Genomic DNA, 20,677 nt, shown 5'->3' with positions numbered 1-20,677 from the left:
TTATTTGAACTCTAAAGCACTTTGTACACCTTGTTTTAATAAAGTACTATATAAAAAGCATTTTTTTTGTCTCCAAACCTTGTTTCCACTACTAAAGAGAAATATTAATATATATTTTTTTCCATACTTGCCATGTAAAAATGTGATATCTTTATGCATTCATAAAAAAAATTCTCATTGTAACTAAATAATTCTCATTGTTACCTGCATCTTCACAGAGCCATAAATCCAGTTAAACACAATCCAGAACAACAGTTGGGGAGGGGGTGATGATGCATACTGAAGAACACATGACATCTTAATGGATGAATTACAATATGCACTTTTTGAGGAGTTGAAAAGACACCTCTGCTAATGACAAAATTCAAATTTGGAATTGGAATAATTTCTGGGTTTTCATTCATCTCCTGATCATTACCATGTTGCTTTGATGAAGGGAGTAAAAAGACTACAAGAATTAGCGATTAAGAATATTGGAGTACACAGCTTTATTGATTTAATAAATTCCTAAAACCACACACAGCAAGGGGACATTCACTGATGTAATTGTAGCATAAATTACTGATCCACAGGCTAAATGCTTGCCCTGAGGATATTATCCCCCTCCCGATACACCTGCCAATTGTCCACATTGCATCAATAACACAGCAGACAAAACACATGCTAAAAGTATAATGGCGACATAAGCCGCAAGTTACCATAAGATTAAAAATAATTTAAAAAGTGTTTTCTGATCATCATTTGTACTCTTCAGTGTTTGTTTGGCACAATTTCTTATAAACACTGTATATACTGCAGATGTGCAAATAAATAAGACATTGAAGGTATTCCACTACAGTATGTTTATAGATCTGTGATATGTAGACAGTGCCATTGGAGCATATCTCCAATGGTAGAAGTCACAGTACTGGCAGTGGAACAGGCTGGGAAGGTTTTGGTGCGAATCGGTGGCCCTGCAGGAGACAGCTTCCTTCCTCATGCACTGGACTCATCTGCAGTGTTGGCGTTGGGAGAATGAGAAGGCATTTCCCTGAAGAGTTCATCCTCGGTCAGCATACTCTAGATAAAGCAAAAGTCCAAAGCAGCAGCCAGCAGGGAGTTGGACACCTAACATTAGTGCATCCAAGACAACTTATATTAAAGGCTGTATTTAATGATCTGCGACTTCTGCTCATTTTCAGAATAGAATACAGCAACATTAACCTCAAGTAGTACTAACATAGTATGTAAAGCAATTATTTGGTAATATTTTAGGGGAGTTATAATGTGTGTGCGCGCGCATCATTGTCTGGCATCTCACTGTCAGGTTGCTGATCCCTTCTGAGAAGGCTCCTATCTGTCTCACTGTGCCCTCAGAATCTTCCATCTATAAGCAGACCGATGGTCACAAGAAAACAGCAGTTTTGCAGCAATTTTACCAACTCACAAGAAAACAGCATTTGTGCACTGAACTCTAAATACTACGAAACTGGATACCCCAGTTGGCCCCATGGTCATACTTGTACTTATGTAGGGGCAGGTTTGACTGCTCTGAAGTACTGGCACCTGCTTCAGCTGGTCCAGGTCATTCCTGTAGATGTGCTGGCGTGTGTGGAAGCTGCTGCCCTGGGGCATCTGCACGTCCATGGGGCACACATACTCCTCGATCTCCTCCTGACGCTTCCGCCGCAGTGTCCCAAATCCCCCGAATGACAAGCGCCTTGGCTGGGGCAGGTGGAGGAATGGTGCTTATCAGAAGAGATTAGCAACTCCCTTATCTTTGCATTTCAGGAATTTGTATTGGCTTCATTTGCTCACTGCAACATTACCATGTTACCCAAATCAAACCTGAAATGCCTCTGTAATACTCACTTTTGTAAGTCAATAGGAGACATAGGGTAGACCTGAGAGATTTAATTGTTGATTAACACTGAATTTATATATAGTTTTTTTCTCCAACCACAAAGCCTGGCCTTAGTTTAAACTTTAGGGAGACATCACCTTTTGCTCTGCTGTGATCTGTCAAAGATGCTAAGCAATGCTAAGGCCCAGGTGCATAAAAAGCAGTCTGTACCTTCACTCTGGCTGTGGCAGTGAGGGGCATGTAGTCAGGGTTCTCCAGACACTCCTGCTTCAGTCCCTGCTCCTCAGCACCAATCAGGAGGTGAAAGTGGGTTGCCAGGTGACGTCTCAGTAGAGTCTTGCTGGGCGGAATGTTCAGGAGCAGGGCCATGGTCTCCACGTTGAATCGTGGCTCCAAAACCTGAGGCACGAGAATCTAATTTCCACATCTGATCACCCCCCCAATCCCTCTCCCATCTTCCTCTCATAGTTCCCATTTAACTGTGCCTGATTCCTTTCCTTCCCTCACCATCAGGCCTCCATGCACACCACTTCCTCTGAGGTTGGGTGCGTACTCCGCGAGGTCCACCGAGCGCAACCACTCCATCACTCTGTGATTGGTCCACTGGCACACCTCTGCCGGAGTGATGTTACTCTGTTTGCACAGGACCAGGTGCAGGTTTAGCTTTCCAGAAATACAAAGAGCAGCATGCATCACTACATGAATAACAGTGTTTATGGGGGTAGGTCTGGAACCTCATCAGAAGGCCTGCGGCGGAGGCAGCTGGGATCATAGCGGTTGATCCGCAAGACCTGGATGGCCCTCTTGATGCTGAAATGGTGAAGCACACTGCCCACCTTCAGAGCCAGCAAGTTATCCTGCCCAAAGGTTGTTAAAACATTACCACTGGTTTAAATAGGATTGCACATAATGGGACACAAAAAACAAGACCTACTACAGTCATGTAGTGAAGCATGCGTCCATCCACCCGACCTTCCTCAAACTGGGACTTGTATTGGGGCAGGCCAATGTCATCTAGCCACCCTGGTGAGAAAGGGACACTTATTTACAAAGCCTCTTGGTCCCTTAACCTTGTGCCATATTCGCCTGGTAAGCTTTACTGTGTCAGCAATTTATTATTACACCATCACTTTACAATGTGTTGCAATGGTTACTCACGAGTGACCCAGTTGAAGTCCAGCTTGCCCATTGTGTCATCCTCCTCTGAGCCCAGGGTCTGAAGGGCCAGCTGCAGTTTCTTTCTGTGGAGAGGGTGCCTGATGCCCAGCTCCTATAGTGCATGCAGAAGACAAAGGAATCATTACTACCTTTGCAGACGCATCATCACCCCAGCAGTGGAGGGTTGGCAATTTGGTTGGCAAGATGGTTGGATATTTGATGCCCTGACCTTTTCAAGGTCATGTGGTGAAGCATTTAGGTGCATGCTCCCAGAGCTGATCCACTGCTGAACCTGGCTCACATACAGGCCCAAGCCCTGTTCCTGGAGCCACACACACACCTGATCTTTAGACCAATGTGTGAGTGGGAAGTCCAGCTCACTGGACCAAAAAAAAAAAAAGGGGGGGGGGGTGCAAGTACGTAAATAAAGGCTGTAATAAGACTCATGACAGAGCCCCTGGAGAGGCATTTCTTTAAAAAAAAAAACAACAAAAAAAAACACCACACGATGCACTACTTCCACTTACTTTTTGGTGCGGCATTGCAAGTCATGTGACCAGCCCAGCCTGGGCCCAGCTGTGGCTCTGACTCCTCCCCTCCTGAACTCTGACTCAGGAGCATCTTCCAGGTTGAAGGAGGTGGACTGGCTCTTCCTCATCCTGTGAGAAGAGAAGGAAGGGTACTCTTCCACTTCAAAGTGTTTTTTTTTTTATTTTTTTTTTTAAAAGAACTGTACAAGAATTAAGTGCAAAATGAATGCTTGCCACTGGAGGAAATTAAACATTAAAATTTAACCCTACAACAGGAACAGAAATTCAGCTACATTTACAACAAGCATTAGAGCACTTGAGTAACTCCAGTTCTCACACAGGCAGGCAGGACCAACAACAGAAGTATGGACAAATGTTTTTACGGAGTTCTACAGATAAAACTTGACAAATTCCTTACATTCCTAAAAACCTTCGGATCCCTTTTGCTTTCTTCTTGCCTTCAGGTGATGTGGTTTCCTCCTCTTTGGGTTTGGGAGACAGGGCTCCTGCAAGATCCAGGTGCTCATTCCTCTTCTGCTCAGCTTCAGCTGCTAAAAGATTACCCAATAGGCCATGTTTGTACTGGAGACTACTCTTCCTATGAGATGCCACAGAGATTACTACTGCTCCTATAATTGCTCATGCAAAGTGAGTAAGACTCAAACCCCAGTTGAGCCTGCAAGCCACTGACTGTTCCATCCTGACCCATCCTGAGCTGAAACATGGGGGGGAAAAAAAAGAAAAACAAACCACCTAAAATGCATGCAGTCTGGCCGGAGTGCATAGGGCTTGAACTAGAATGGCTTTCCTCATAACCTTTTTCTTTTTTAATCCCGCATTTGGACAAAGGCATTTGCAGTTTGCAAAACTGTACTGGAAACGCCTGCAAGGAAAAGTAAAAGAAATGTGCAATGCAGCTGAGGCAAAAATGATCGTTAATGATGGGCCATAACCCTGTACAGCTACAGTGTGCAGGCCGCACGTGCAGAAAATGCTGTTTCATCACTTCATCTCAGCTTTTCAAGTTGAAAGTGGGTATTAAATGCAGCTGCCAACTTGTATGGCTCAACAGCATCATTACAGTTGGTGTCAGAATTGGACAGGGGTAAAAGATAGCGGTTTAAGCTCTTTAAGGACAACTGTGAGGATGCGATGATGTGATGCAGTTCAAAGTGCGCATTTGGCCCAGGCCTTGCCTCAGTTTGAGACACTTCTAATGGCAGACTTACTGCATGCATTAAGAAGAATGAGCCAAATCACTACTGTACTTTTTGCAAACACTGTATCCCATCCTTTTACATAAACAACAAACAGGATGGCCAATTACTGTTGATCCAAGATCTGGTTCTGCCACAAGCTTCCACTCTTACCCATGTGAAAGCACATCAGTGACCACGTTCAATATCTGAGCCACCATCCTGCAGGCCAGCTTTGTGCTGTACCTAACATGGGTGCACTTGCACTCCAGCTGTGGTCTTCACATCATATAGAGGACAGAAAAGACGCACACAGAATGAACAGAGAAACTAGACCAACTCAGTCAAACTAACATCCCAGTATATACCTGCTTACTCGCGGCACACAGACTGACCCACACACACAGTTCATATAAATACTCAGACATAATACAGAAACACAAAGCTGGATGATGCATGAACAGAGGCCAAATGTACTTCTTTATACAGAACCTTCCTTGGCCAACTAACTAGTGGATAGATAGAGACCCAATGCATGGTGGCTCACCCAGGTTTGGAGTGCTGGATGAACTCTTCCCGCCCCGGATCTTAAAGAAGCCCCGGCTAAAAGAGGAGCGGTTTTTCCTGGTGCCGAAGCGGTCGCTCTCCCCTGGGTGGGGTGGAGAAGGCGAGGGTCCTGGGAAGCTACCATTTTTCCCAGACTGAAGCTGAGGAGAGAACAGATAAACAGAGTTAGGGTTACTGACCTGAGTTTAGAAATTACCACCACCAAGCCTCTGGACTGCATGTGACATTGGAATTATTTTTGCCTTGAAATGTGATCAATTTACAACTATAAAAATGGTTTAGGAATCTTTGTCATTATGATTCTTTAAACATGACTCATCTTTTACGATGGTGACATTACAAAACAAAAGCTCTAATTCAGTATGGTTTGTTTACTCTAAACACACACTCACAGCAGATTCTTTGTATTATTAGCTCTTCTCCCAGCGCATTGTGTGTCAGTTAGGCTCTACAGGAGATCTAGTTAAATGGATCAACTGGTATGACTGAATGGAAAGCCAGCAATCCAAGATAAAGTCAGAACAACGTTTCTAAATTGTAGGACCATTTACAAACAACAGAGGGCTCTAAAGGCCTTAATTGCTTAGTATTAGAAAAACCTCAGACTCAAATTGTCCCCTTTGTTAAAATAAATGCATATTTAGAGTCAGTACCTCCTCCCTGTTGACAGGAGAGGATGAACCTTCCCACCCGAGCCCCTCAAAGGAACTGCAATCAGAAAAATTCCAAAAATAACTATACAATTACATGCCATTTGCAGACTCAAATGTATGCCATTTAATTAAAACATTTTTGTGAATTCAGCATCAAATTCCCGCTGATTCTGCTTTGGCACTGGAATCCAGACAGGATTCTGGAAAGATGACAGACCTGTGTGGAGCAGGGTTTGGCACATGCTCTCCCTCACGTTTGGTTGGGAGCTCAAACTCGGGGACAAGTTCAGCGCATGGAATCACCTGAGGCTGTGCAGAGCAGTAGAGGAAAAGGACAGACAGACAGAGAGAGAGAGAGAATTAATTAATGGCTCTCAATCACAGGCCCTCAGGGAAGATGTGTTTAAAAAGGGAGAGAGACATGAAGAGGCTCAGGGTAATTGTAGGGGAAAAAGATCCTGGGTATATGTAACCATATGCATGTTTAGGTGTGTACTTCACAATCTCAAAATAAAAAAAAAATCCCAGAATAAAACAAGAATGCCCACAGTTAACATGAGAGCACCATGAGAACACCCCAGTGCAAAAGTCTAGTTGGAGTCCCATGGGAGTTTAAAACAATGCAAAATACTCCCAAGGCATGAAGACAAAGGAGTATTAAAGTCTTAAAGGAATTCAGGAAAACATCCTGTGTTTTGATCCTGGATCAACAGTGCATGTGTGCGCATGTATGCATATTGGAGATGGTGGGGGCCAGACCTCATCAGTCTCTAATGTCTCTTCCAGGGAGGGGGCTTCCGTCAGTACAGTAGCCATGGCTGACCCTCCACACAGCCCTGCTGCCTCTTTGGCCTTGTCTGACAGTGGAGCAGACATGCTAGTAAGACAGGGCAGGTCACACACAGCTGCACAAGGAGGTACATGGGAAATCATGTTAAAGGAATGATTAAAATAATTTTCTGCTCAAATTTAATTTAGGCAGGCAGAGAAAATCTATTTTTACAAGAAACCTAACAAATTTGTTCACTCTGAGTAACGAATCAGTAACATTGTCTTGCCATGCCTTACTGTATGAGTATAAGGGTTTGGACTGGACTGTGTAAAGTAAAAACCATGCACCAGAGTATATGCAGACATGGAAAGTATTTTTGTGTTTTACACCCCAATATTAGCCTTTTGTGAGTAGAAGATTTATGCAGTGCTAGGTCTTCAGCCATACTGAGGTGTTTGCAGAATAGAAGCAGCTGTGTGCAAGTGCTCACCTTTCTGTCTCTGTCCTGAGCCTGCCATGTCCAGCACTGGCTTGTAGTTCATCAGGGACTGCTGAAGCTCTTCAATCTTATGATCCTGAGGAAAACAAGCAACTGGCATTTAGGCAAAGGACCCCAGTGGTCATCAGTACACAGAGCAGAGTGTTGGTGCCTGCACATCACCACAAGTGTTATTTAAATGGTGCGAGGGCTAACATGAGTTGAGCATATTGGGAGATTACCTTCTCAACATTAGTGGCCATTAAAGACTTGACTGTCTGCTTCATCCTCTGCACCTCTGTGTCTGAAGCACAGCACATGGCATAGAAAACAGGCAGAACACTAAGAATTAAGCAAATGCATGTGGTTTGTTGTTCTTAAGGATGGAAAAATGTAGAGAACCATTTGTTGCAGTAACCAAAACTACTGAGTAGAACTGAGGTTTTATATCAACTCAGTCTGGATGTGGCCAATTATGGACACTCAAGTCAGTTTAAGCCTCTGTTCAGTTGTGTTGTACATGCCACTAGCTGTTAAGGTGGTTGGTCCATGGTAATAAGTTACAAAGTTGTGATGTGCATGGTGCAAGAATGTTGCCAGCTTCAGAATCTCATGCCTGAACATGCAAGATATGAAGGGAGTACAGAGAGAATGCACATGTATACATCGTCTGAAATGTTTTGCATGAGGGGCCAATGGACTGAGAAGGCCAGGATGAGCCATTGTTGGAGCCATGCTCATCATAATGTTAAAACAAACACAGACATGCTACCTTTCTCTCCGAGATGGGCTGTGTCTGAGGTCATGACCTCAGGTACTGTCCAATCCTTCAGTCTCCTTAGCTCTTGTTCCCTCTCTTCCAGCAGCCTCTGCAATGCCATCAGCTCATCCTGATCAACAAAGAGCCTCATGAAAACTTGATATCTAACTGTATCAACACAGCAAGGTTGCTGGCAATCACATGCGTGTAATCTGCTTTAGCATTGCGTTCGGATGGAAGCCCTAGAAATGTTAAACATCCCAAAAAAAATTGTTAGAACAATCAAATCAAAAACAAAACTCTAAAAAAAACAGCAGAGACTAGTAGAGGCCCATATACAGAATTGACGCACTTTGAAATCAGGAAGCAAAGAGATATACATAAGGACAAAATGCAGATAAGAAGGGTGATGGGCAGAAAAATCCAAACTACCTGCACTCCGTTATTCCAATGACAGTCTGATTTACCAGTACTGATGAACATGGAGCATCAAGTCTTTACAGCACTCAGGAAACAGAGGAAAAGAAGAGTTGCGAAGGAAACACATGGAAGACTCTGACAGCACTGCGACAAGTGTTAGGTAAAGGTTCTGAGACAATCCATGAATGCTCTCTCCAGTCTGCACGCTATAGACCATTCTCCAGTGTGCTTCACAGGCCCCCAGCACAGTTACCCATATGTGTAAATTAGCACCAGAACACAAAGCACTCTTACTCTGGTCAAGTTCAGGCTTCTTTCCTGCTGTGCTTTCTCGGCTTCCATAGCAGCAATCCTAAGGTGCATGTCGCTGAGCTCCTGATATAGGCCCTGGAGCAACAGAGACAGCTGTGAGTTAAAGGGTCAAGAATGCAGAGGATATAAGGAGGATGCAAATGCACTGGTATTTGGTAAACTGTGGCATAAACTATAACCATCATACAGAATTGTTTTTGGCAACACCACTTGGCTGGTGTACAATATGACTTGAAGAGCATTGTGTAATTGCTGGCTTCAGACATGTATACTGATGAAAGCAAGACACAAATGTAAAGAACTGTTGAAGCAGGCTCTGAAAAACAATTTTTAAATGCAGTTTGCAGCTTATAGGACATTCATAATAAAGCACATAGAAACAAACTTTCAACTCAGTGTTTCATATAGCACACCTCCACATGTATCTTGTCTGGCACTTAGAAACCTACCCCATCCCTCTTGCCCTTGGTCGATTTGTGGTTTCTTAAGCTACACTCTTGGGCTAAAATCCCACGTCTAGTACGCGTCAGCAGTGAAGAGGTGAATAGTGGTAGTGTAGTCTTGGTTAGAGTGAGGTGAAATGACTGACAGGAAATGGATTGAGACCTCGACACCTTGCTCAGACTCTTGCTTCAACAGAGTCAAAAGGTTTTAAGTGGCTACACACATCACTAGTAACAGGATAATGGCCAGGCTTATCTGGCAGCAATGATTTCTTAGTAGGTGTTACTGTACCTCACTCTCCCTGTTCTCTCGGTCTACAGTTGCCAGCTTCAGTTTCAGACTGGACACCTCCGTCAACAACTCCAGTTTTTGGGTCTCCAATGAACTTCTGCTAAGGAGCTCCTATTGAGGGTTCGATCACCATGAAGTGTAAATATTACATACAATAATGCACAAGGTTGAGTATACAGACTTAAAATAATCAGAATTAATAATATATTTTTAGAATACACACACAAAGTTACTACATGAGCAGCAGCTATTCATAAGTGACCTACGTGCAAATTATCGTTTTCATGCCTGAAGTTAAGGCAAAAGGTAGCTATCCAAGAGACAATTTTCAATCATCCTGAACAATGATTTTGGTATTCCTTATTTTGTGTGGTGTCATGTTATGTATATACTTGAAATAATTTTATTAGTCATCACAAAACATTTACATGAAAGTTCCCACACCTGCTGTAGTAATTCTTCAGTGGCAATAAGCTTCATCCGGTGTTCCTCAAGACACATCTCTAGGTCTTTTATCTTTTCTCCCTGGACCTCCACCTGGTCCGTAAGAACACTCACCTAAGGACAGGGGGCATAACATGTAGGTGCAATAAGACTTAAACAAGGACACATAGCATCAATGCAAAGCACCAAAGCTATTTGGTATGAGAATTTTGTTTTGATTCATTTTTATTTTATATTTTGGACACGAATTACAAATGAGGTCCATTATTTGCTTCTCATCTATAAAGACTGGAGTACATTACATGAGGTACACAGGGAGCGACAGTTTGGTTATTTTTCTGCACACACTTCCCCCCCCCCCCAAACAAGCCAATTAGTCCAAGGCTATATACATGCATCTTTTCTCTACCCACCTGAAGCACTAGACATTCCTTTTCACTCTCTAGACGGGAAAGTTGTTCCTGGTAGACCCCATCCCCTGCTCCAGATCCATGACCATTAGTCTGCAAAGACGAATGCAATTTGAAACCATACAAAAGTTCCATAGCAATACAGCCTTTGGAAGGATCAGATAACAGGAACAAGGAAAAGGGGATTCTAACAGTTATGGATTACCACAGTAGGGTGATTTACGCTGTATGTCAAATTGAAGCCAGGAGACATTAAACGCAAGGACAGGAAAGCCTCTTTAAAGAACATGTGGGTTTTATTGTAAATTCTGCTGCTGCTGAAAAATGGTCAGAAGCCAAATCCCAATGACTCATGTTATCTCCAACTGATATTTTAATATAGACCTATTTTGCTGCTATCGAACAGTGTGCCAAGAGATTAGATGAGTTATTTGTCACATACTCTGAGTCTGCATACTTGATTAGCCATCCTGATCTCTTTCAAAACTTTCAAAGCCCACCAATACTCAGCAAGATGACCTAGCAAGGATTAAATGACCATATAGGTGCAAGAATCAAATTGGCCTGACAAAGAAATAACATCAAATCAAATATCAGAGTCAAAAGGGAGTCCAAGAGTGTAATGGGATGTGGGCCTTTAAATGATTTTTTCACAGGATTTCTATATGCAAATGGTGAAAATTTAAACCAATGACCTTGACTTAGTTACACATGGAAAAACAGGCACAGGAAACTTTATACAGCATATACAAAGCATGCACATGCTCACAAACTGGATTCAGAAAGGCATGCAGACAGACAGTCACACCTAATAAGAAGCGATGTTAAGGCTCTAATTAGATAAGTCTGAAAAGACTATAAAATTGCATTGAACCACAAAGGATCCAAGAAAGAAGTTAAATAGTTAACAGACATCAGCACTGGTTTGGCTACTGAAGCAATGTTGGAAGGTTACATTTAGGTCAGACTGCAAAAGTCTCTTTCTGGCCAAAATCGAAAGTCTTGTAGGTGAACAGCCAACATCCATGATTCCTAATAACAGCATAATGCTCTTCAGCGTGAATCATGGAACAAATATGTGAAATACTGTAATTCAAAGCAAATACAATGAATTTCCAAAAGACAGTAACTATTAAAAACAACCACATGTTAAATATGTAATCCAAGCACTTAGTATGTCTTGGCCAAGTAATTTCTTGGAGTTGTATTAAGAATCTTGAGTATGCATGGTGATGACCAGTGCTTGGGTTAATGTAACCTAACTGCTGGGAAAGCGTTTATCCAATCACAACTCTGATTTTAGTCTTGGTGATGCACATGTGGAGGAAAAATACCTAGCTATTTAGGAAAGTTAAAATCACTTAATGTAATATGTAAAATGTTTTCCTTTTTTTGCAGAAAAAACACAATTGATATATGCAACTGCATTGTCTTAGTGTAAAGTAATAAAAGAAAAAAAAGACTCAATTATTTGAAATTTACAGCAGTTGTACTTTTGGAACCAAATTGCAACACATCCATACTTTTCTATGCTGAGCTAGTCTATAATTGTATAAAATGCCCATATAAGAAAGGTATAACTAATAAAGTGTCCAGTAAGTGCCAGTGTCGTGGGCTATGGATGGATATTTCTCAGGTAATGTGTTTTAGCATATTCTCCATTTCTTTTTCTAGTCTCCTTATTTCCTTCTCCGTCTCTAAACCTAAACTCAACAAAACCAATAGAACAGGAAAGAAACTGATGCACGCCAACTTAGGATATTTGAAGTCCAGCAAATTCTGTCACAACAACTTGTCTCAAGTTCCATCATAAATGAATTATCCATACTAATGGTAAAATAGTACATGCTATTTAGCAAAGAACTAATTTGTGAGAATCAAAAAAGTTTATTTTATTTTTTTTAAAAATTCTGGATAGAACAAATGTGTATAATATTTATTTATATTTATATATATATATATATATATATATATATATATATATATATATATATACACACACACACACACACACACACACCTTATAGAAATGGTGCAAAAAAAAAAAAGCATATACACAACCATCATGACCTCACTGGTTCAAATCATAATCATGACACCGCCATTCAATGGTTGGCATCCAGGATGGCATTACTCTATCCTCCGTTAATAACAGTGACCCAATCCAATTATGGCTGCCTGTGTGCTCATGCTTGCTGACCAGGGCAGTGGTTCCTTCAAATGTGTTCAGCTGCCCCATGTTGCATGTGCAACAGATTTTGTTTATAAAAAAAAAAAAAGTGGTATCCTGAAGGAATCATGTGATCCCCTGAACTGTACATGGTTGATAGCTGTCCTATGACAAGGGAAGGCTAGCTAGCTAGCTAGCTAGCTAATGGGTGATAATAGGCATAAATAAAATTGGGAGAAATATGGGGTAAAAAAAATAATAAACACAGTCTAAAAAATAGGGTAAGGCTAAAAACTGATTTTTCATTGGAAAAATCATGACCAACACTGTAAAATAATACTGCACTCCAGCATTCCTGGGAATTTGACATTTCCAGTTTGCCAAACATTAGCATGATATTAAATACTTCACTACATCCATCTAGTTGATCTCCTGCCCACTCACCAGTCTGCTCTGTAGCCACTCAACCAGACATTCAGCTGTAGTGGCAGGCACCTGGCCCCGCAGACTCTCCCGCTCCTCCACATCCATCAGGTCCAGCGCCCCCCGCAGGTCCTCCAGCAGGTGCAGGGCTCGCAGGCTACCCAGGAAGGGTGAAGTAGGTGACTGACAGTCAAATAGGCCATTGGAGTAGTCCATGGCTTTTGAGCCTAGGGTGGCCAAAACAGGAGTACAAGTGTTCACAAAGACACAATGTTTAATCTCCATTTAACTGGACTGAACTTTATGGTATTACATAATTTTTTTTTAATTCTTTGGGTTTTTGTAAGCCATTACAGTAAATACAGCAAAAGGGAGGAGAAACGCCATGTCTATGGTCACTATGGTTGTTAAGGTCAGATGACAAACATTGGCATGTGCAGTTCTGCAATTACAGAAGTCAGTGGAAAAGCACAAGCCCTGCGAAGCTCCAAATCATGCAGCAAATACTTTAATTCTTTCTGCTGCCTTGCTAATGTTCCCAGGGATGGACAGTATTGTGTAGGCAGACTGAATAAGCATTAGACTTGCTCAGTGCTGAGCCAGTGGAAAAATCTACATAATGTCTTAGAGTGAAGCTTTAAAGCCTGGGCAGGAGGCTTTAGCACACAACCATGCAGAGAGCGGCCATTTCATCGAAGTGCCACTGAGGTGATAAGTGATTTGAAAGGCATATTCCTTTGGCCTATCCCTGTACGTTAGGCCGTGATGTGAAGTGCTTTCATGTGGAGATTTTTCCCCCACTGGTGTGCTGTGCACACCAATCTATTTCTGGTATTACAAGTCTCTCACAGTAATCCATTTGGCTGATTTTGAATCTGATGAATGTGTGCATAAATCATTCCTCATAATGCTGAGTTAACACTTTAATAACTGTATCTATCCAAGCACATGTAACTAAGTACTTCCATTTTATTGCATATAATGTAATCTTACCTGCGATGATCCCATCCATCTGCTCCAAGGCTGCTGCCAACATCTCACTGGCATCTGAAATCATTTTACAAATCTGCAAATGACAGAAAACAAATGTATCAGTGGTGAGAATTGACGAAGGAAGTGAAAGATCTCTTACTCAACATTAAACATGTTCCCAGCACCTGTAAACCCCTTTTAAAACAAAAATGTCCACTTAATGTCATCCTGAAACAAAACTGTGGAATAAAAACAAAATATATATCACACCACACAGAAAGAAACAGAACTGCTTTGCAGTATAATAGACACTCCTCACAGGACATTCTTTATGCCAATTTGCTGGAATGATTGGAATTCCAGACTTCCAAAGAAAGCCCAGAGGTAGTATTCCCAGCCACCTAACCCTAAAGGCTTTCTACTGCATGGAAGCCCTGATGCTTCCCAGTCCAGTCTAAGGGGTCAGATGAGGGATAAAAACATTCTGTTATTCTAATTTAAAATATGTGGGGTAGGACAGAAATTGCAAACCAAAACGCACAACTAAAAGCAAATTTTAGCAAATGAGTAGCTTGCCCTAACTAGGTTGTCTTAACTAATGACTACAGATGTGTGAAAATACCTCCCCCCCCATGGTTATTTCTTTTAAAAATCTTGAAATTATTCTATTATACAGTTTAAACAAGTAAATGAGAATGCATTACACAGATAAATAAGCTCTCATGCAAAGAGGGTATGGAAAAAGTATAATTTTGGTAATAGCATCAAATTCAAGACAGAAACAGAGGATGGGGGTGGGGGTCCAATCAATCTACATTGGAAGTCCTTAAAATACACACCACCAGATCATGTGTACCAACAATCAATCACTTTTGACCAAGCACCTAACATTTTAAATATGGTCCTGTTGTTAAATTTGTGGGCAAGTCAAAGAAAAAAAATTTTGGCTAAAATTCCTGTATTGTATGCCTAGAAGTAGGATAAATGCCCTGAATTAAACCATTTAACAGGCTGAGTGGAGAAGCTAAAGAAAATCTCTTCATATAACACAGAACACTGTGTGTCCCATTACCCAACAACCCCCAGGGGCAAACATTGAGACATGGTTCATTTACTCTCCAAAGAACAGCCGCTCTAACTTGCAATTTCACTGATCAACAAAATGTTATGTAGGAGCTGAAAGCAGACATAAGAATCATTGGGTATATGCTTTTAAAGAGTCGACCCAAACACTTCACCTCCAATAAACAGAGAAAATCAACAGGATCTTTGAGCAACACTATGAACAAGTATCAAAACTATATTCATCACATTGTAACTAAAAAAGTGCCGATTTACATATGTAAAAAAAAAAACAAAAAAAAAAACAAAAAAAAAACACACCACCACAGTAACCAAGGTAAAGACTTCTTTCTGAATTTCTTGTCGGGGTGGAGGTTTGCCCCCTCCTGCTGGCACCATGGCTTTCCTTCATTTCTCCGGTTGTACTGGCAAATGTTCTCCCAGGGGCCAAGCTTTATTTGGTCAGCTGCTGGCATCATATCCTTAAGGAAAGCCCTGAACTTAACGTTTTTTCCCTTCCAACAAGTACAGCCCATTTTTGAAACTGAATAGCTTCATTTTGTTTCGACAATGTCAAGTCAAATGAAGATTATATAAAAGCTATGACAAAAAGAATGCTCTTGATTGTAGCCATTTTGTCCTTCCCTGAAGCTACCATAAAGTCTACTGTCAAGCTATTTCACTTTGTTATTTTAAGATGAGTACTTTGCACAGAGTAAACTGTGAAAGACTGATATAAAGCATGATAAAAGTGGGAAGTGTAATGTCACCAGAAGCTCTGGAACACAAGAAGCCTTTGGGCTATCTAAGAAATGCTGGAACGGAAAATGATTTGAACGAAAGAAAACTTTGTGGAGTAAACGCTGAACTTGAAGACTTGATCAACACTTTCTTGCAGTGAATGCAAGGCACATCAATAAAGCACAAACAAGGACATGTTTCCAAGGAGGGAATGACACTATAGGGCCTTTCAGAATCCATTTTTGTCAGTGCAGTCTGAATCCCTTTGTGAGATCAGACTGCTCTTAGGTCAGTACCACAATGCACCAGTTACTCCATAACCCATATGACCTGCTCTGCTAAAAGCAACAGCCCCAATACCACCCGGACATTCCTGAAAACCTCCTCCAGATGTGCTGCTTCTCACATACCTTGCAATCATACACTAACAGCAGGCCCCTCAACCTCACAAACACAGATACCACACAAAGTTTCCTCCTACATGAGCCTCATTTTCCCCTTCATAATGTTTTTAACTCAGCAGAAGTACAATAGCATATCGCATCTTCTCTCAAAGGATTTCTTAAATTCCTTCAGAAGGTGCTGTCCCAGCTGGCAGAGCTCCTGTGGTGCCCAAACAGTACAAAAGGTAGAAGTAATTTCATCTTATTTACATAGTTTGACACTGGCCAGATGTGGAGATAGGGGGAGGGTGGTTTGAAAGAAAAACAATCCACTGCCTATGCCATTATCCAGACTGTTCCTCTTCCCACACATACAGCCCTAAATTGCATGTGTTCCTGATGCATACCTTACAGAAACTAAAGACGTGACACACGTGGCCGTTAACACAGAAATAGTTCATACTTTTGAGCCTCCATCTCAGTTAATAAGCTGCTTAGCATAGAGATTCCTATTCACACTTCCACTTGCCACTGTGTTCCAACTATAATGTCTGGATCCATCAAAACTTCACAGCACAATTGCTGTGAATTCTTGATGAGCATCTAGGAAGCAAAACTTTGTAGTAGGTGTTTCATCCAAAAGATGTTAAAAAGAAAGCATATGGATGAGAGAGGTGAAAAAGCAATGCTTGCCTGAAACATTGTCCTATCCACATACCTCAAACTGAGTATCACAAGACACTAAGCACAACCCCCCTTTGTTCTCCAGTGACATGTAGAAAGAGGGAGCTACACACATCCTTTCTCAAAAGAACAACAAAGAGTTTGGAAAACACATGATCCCTAACAGAAACAGTCAAACAGGATGAACCTGGCCAAGAGACGTATTCATCACTGTCCCCATGTCTGTATTTCCTATTATGGTTGCGCTACATAGTCACACTCATATAGGCTCTGAATGCAGCACTCAAATTGACAAGTCAACAAAGAAATATTACAACAGCCTTTTGTGGACAGCACAGAACGTCCAGCTAGTCCAGTAGACCAACTAACAAGATGAGCATTTGCACTGATCTGAATCATTCATACAAGCTAACAATCTGGAGAAGAGACAGGAAATAGCTGACCCTTGGTTTGTGACCCCACACCATTTGAATCAAAAGAAATTGAATCCATGGTACAACATCTTGCTACTAGACAAGAGAGATGATTGTGCACTTCTGATTACTCCAAAAGATAAAACAGCATTTAATCAACTTCAGGATTAAGTGTTCATGGGGCCTGTTTTTTTAAAGACTGGGTAAGATATTTATATTGCCATTTATATGGAGTAGTCGGTCAACCCGTGCACTAAAGTCAAGCCCTATCTTTCCCTTGGAGTGCGTTATGCAAATAACAGAACGCGACGGGTAAACCTGGTACCCATAAACTGGAATTAGACACGTTTTAGTTTACTTGAATCTTAAACTTTGCGTGTTTCCGTATGTACTTAAATAATTATTGCCTAGAGACGTCAACTCAGTAGGACTGTTTAGACAATGTGTAAGGATATCGAGGAAAAATAACTCACGTCGAAGTCAGCCGATTTCCTTCCCGTTAAGTTTGTGTGAATGAATGCAGTTCTGCTCAATTAACAATGCATGGATATAACACCAACATGTGAAGTCAATATCCTTTTTTATAAGATCGGCGTTTAAATTACCTATAGACTACTAGACCCGAAACAGCTGTTTACGATTACTGATCAATTTAGGGGTTAGCGATTATTTTTAGTTAACAAAGACTCGTCTATATTTACTCAGCGTTTTTACTTCATTCAGATGCATTTTTAGTTTTGTAGTGAACTTGATCTTATATGTCTGTATCTAACCAAATAACGATTAATGAATGGCATGCAATAACACTTAGGGAAAATTCTACACAAGCAACGCTTACAGAACAACCACAAAAAAAAGCAAACCCTAATTTGGTTAGTTATCACAGAACTGCTTCGCGTGTCTTCAATCACAGGAAATGACTCACCCCTTTGTTTCTAAGTTGAAATGCTGCTAATTCATTTAGATTACTAAAACGTTGTCTTGTTTGTCTTATCCAGCGTGTCTTTCCAAGTTCATTACATTATCCTCTATACCCTTCATATTCAATTAAAGTTTCTTGGGAGTTGGAAGAGCAGCCCACTAGAGTCAATACACTCCTTCGAACCTTTGGAAGTTGTTGACCGCTCTTATGTCTACGTCGTAAGAGTGTCTGTACAACCGAAACGTCCGACTGAACTCTTTCCCGTTGTTAATTGACACCTGAGCATGCGCAGTTTACCAGCATATATTTTGACGCTCTACACTTTTTACATGTTTTATTAAGAATAAAAGAATGTTGTAGGGCTCCGTATCATAAACTGTGGAGTTTCGAACTGGGAAGACCACAACGTTTGTAGAAAACAAGTATATCCCAAAAACCGGTTTAACAAACATTAACCTTACATTGAACTCTGATTTGACTAACGGAGAGCTCTCGGAGTTACCAAAAACCATGATTAGAATTTCGCGATCGAGGTCAAAGAACTCTGATTAGGGCGCTCCTTACTTAAGTGCGTTAAACTTTAAAAGCTGTCATCAAGTGAAAGCTGATCATAGGATTGACGATAAAGGTGAGCGACAATAAAGCAGAGCTTTTATTCAGCGTTATTATTTATTTTTATTTAGAATTATACAGAGGAAGATGAAACAGCCATGACAGCAAATCAAGTATAAAAACATTTTAATGGCTACTTAAATATTTGTAGCCTAGCCGTAGGCCAGGACATACAACACATTTTCTCAGCATAGAGAACTAAAAGTAGGCTGGGGCCTAAACTGATTTGGAGAGGCCACCAGCACCACCTCTCACACCTGTGCCACCTATCACACAAGCAAAGAGATGGAGAGGCCACCAGCACCACCTCTCACACATGCAAAGGAGTAGACCTTCACTGATCAGTGGGCACTATATAACTGATGGTGTCTCTTGAGGTAGCCAACTACTTCTGGAGTCACAAACACCTACATAAAGGATAGGGTTATCACATTCTAACACTTACCCCTTCGCCAGTGTGAGGCTGTGAGGGCTTTTTGTCATGATGGTGCCATTACATGAATGAAGCACTGAACCACATCAGAACATCCTGCAGTTGTAGGTGATCTTATTTTCCACAGAGTTTGCCTGATGCTTTCAAGAAGAGGTTGGAGATAAGGAGACAATGACAGTTAATTCAAAGAGGAAAGATTCAAGAATGTCTGTTTTGAATATTACATGTAACAACTGCTTTTTAAACTATTTTATTTTTTATACATGTATTTGACATTGGCCTCTAACTCTGTTGCTGGCCATTTCCATGTAAAGGGCCCATGCACTACCAGAACACAACTTGGAACAGTAAGAAATTAGTACATAGTTGTCCTGAGCCCTTATAACCATCCAAAAAGTTGAAGTATAGAACCATTTTTAACATTTCCTATATGCCTATAAAGAGCTGTACAGGGACAATCGGAAGAAGCAAATCACTAAATGGACCACAGTGAGCGCCAAATGGAGAAGACAAGACTACAAAGTTAATTACTTGAACAACAGTTGAAGGTAGGTGAGTGATGGCACTTAATTGCTGTTTAATGATGACCATGGAAATTGTGATACTTTGTCTACTTGCAGAAGATTAAAGAAAAATTAAGCATAATTGAAATTAAAGTGTCATTTGAAACTTGAGTGCAGGGGGGTGGTGCCAGTTTTAAGTACTTAAAACTGGCATTATCCCCCCTGCAGTCAGGTTATATAAATTCTGAGTTAACTGATCTGGGTTAGTCACCCGCTTTCTAGAATCACCCCTTGTAACGTGTGAAGGTAGGTTATAACAATTTGAAATCAATGGTTCCCTCTTGTGGTCACATCATACATGTTCTTTTGCAGCATGCATATCTATGTGCAGTGAGTAAAAATAGTGTTATTACATATCTGTGTAGAGATGGCATTGCTTGAAATAGTTCCTGGAGTTTGTGCTCATCTGTGCACTTTCAACACTTGATACAGTTCTCATGTAACAAAACACCAACAAAACAACTAATTAGTTATTGCAGGATTCAAAAGATTAAAACCACGGTGTGGACACGGTGTGGATGGTTCATCACTTGAAGAACATATGCACATTTTTAATGCTTGATTATACTTGTTTCATTACAAAATGCTACATATTTTGATCTAGACATGTTTCATTTTAATCCATGTACACAGTGTTAGCAATGGATTAGTGTTCAGCTACAAACCATGCAATTATGCATTAAAAACAACCCAACTTGCAACCCATCACTGGATTGCCTGTACAATATTACAAAGCCAATGTTTGGTCATACTCTCAAGCAAAATATTGGGTTATGTGAAGAAGACTATATAAATAAAGGTAGACTTCTTTGTGCTAGCACAACTGTACACTAGATGGCACACATACACAATTATTTTATTGAAAGCCATCTTACTACATATGTCTGCATAGTAAACAACTAGTTAAATGCATTACTTCTCCAGTTCAATTTCCTTTTCCAATTCATGCACAATATCAAACTATTGATGGATGTATTAGGAAAACAAAGAAAAAGGTTTAGCTGAAATTAAACAGTATGTT

At 40.9% G+C, this 20,677-nt stretch overlaps 1 protein-coding gene across 2 annotated transcripts; it reads right to left on the bottom strand.

Moving 5' to 3' along the window:
* Positions 1-457: 457 nt before the first annotated feature.
* On the bottom strand, positions 458-18,302 carry ppfibp1a (PPFIA binding protein 1a). 2 transcript variants are annotated; one of them, XM_035528587.2, is made up of 25 exons: positions 18,052-18,302; positions 13,865-13,937; positions 12,893-13,098; positions 10,282-10,371; positions 9,869-9,982; positions 9,425-9,535; positions 8,672-8,764; positions 7,970-8,087; positions 7,440-7,501; positions 7,210-7,294; positions 6,707-6,852; positions 6,165-6,256; positions 5,948-6,002; positions 5,275-5,434; positions 3,950-4,082; positions 3,529-3,660; positions 3,231-3,381; positions 3,002-3,113; positions 2,778-2,866; positions 2,578-2,700; positions 2,351-2,476; positions 2,054-2,242; positions 1,546-1,704; positions 1,301-1,366; positions 458-1,059 (listed from the first exon to the last, which is right to left on the bottom strand). In XM_035528587.2, the coding sequence occupies exons 2-25, from the start codon at positions 13,926-13,928 to the stop codon at positions 976-978; spliced, it is 2,760 nt and encodes a 919-aa protein (XP_035384480.1). In that variant the 5' UTR covers positions 13,929-13,937; positions 18,052-18,302; the 3' UTR covers positions 458-975. The 2 variants fall into 2 exon arrangements, with proteins under 2 accessions (XP_035384480.1, XP_035384481.1); XM_035528588.2 differs by having other exon boundaries at positions 6,707-6,804; positions 18,052-18,301.
* Positions 18,303-20,677: the final 2,375 nt, after the last annotated feature.

This window comes from Electrophorus electricus, chromosome 11, assembly GCF_041902795.1.
Source record: "Electrophorus electricus isolate QZ-2024a chromosome 11, ASM4190279v1, whole genome shotgun sequence".
In the NCBI taxonomy this organism is placed as follows: domain Eukaryota; kingdom Metazoa; phylum Chordata; class Actinopteri; order Gymnotiformes; family Gymnotidae; genus Electrophorus; species Electrophorus electricus.
The sequence above is the reverse complement of the archived record's forward strand: the minus strand, read 5'-3'. Positions and strand labels throughout refer to the sequence as shown.

What these genes read in the sequence shown, in the direction of transcription:
- ppfibp1a (XM_035528587.2), bottom strand. Translation starts at nt 13,928, where the DNA reads ATGATTTCAGATGCCAGTGAGATGTTGGCAGCAGCCTTGGAGCAGATG. An exon ending in CTGAAGAATTACTACAGCAG is followed by an intron (nt 9,536 to 9,868) that starts GTGTGGGAACTT and finishes AACCCTCAATAG; the next exon opens with GAGCTCCTTAGCAGAAGTTC. An exon ending in AGCCCATCTCGGAGAGAAAG is followed by an intron (nt 7,502 to 7,969) that starts GTAGCATGTCTG and finishes GCTGTGCTTCAG; the next exon opens with ACACAGAGGTGCAGAGGATG.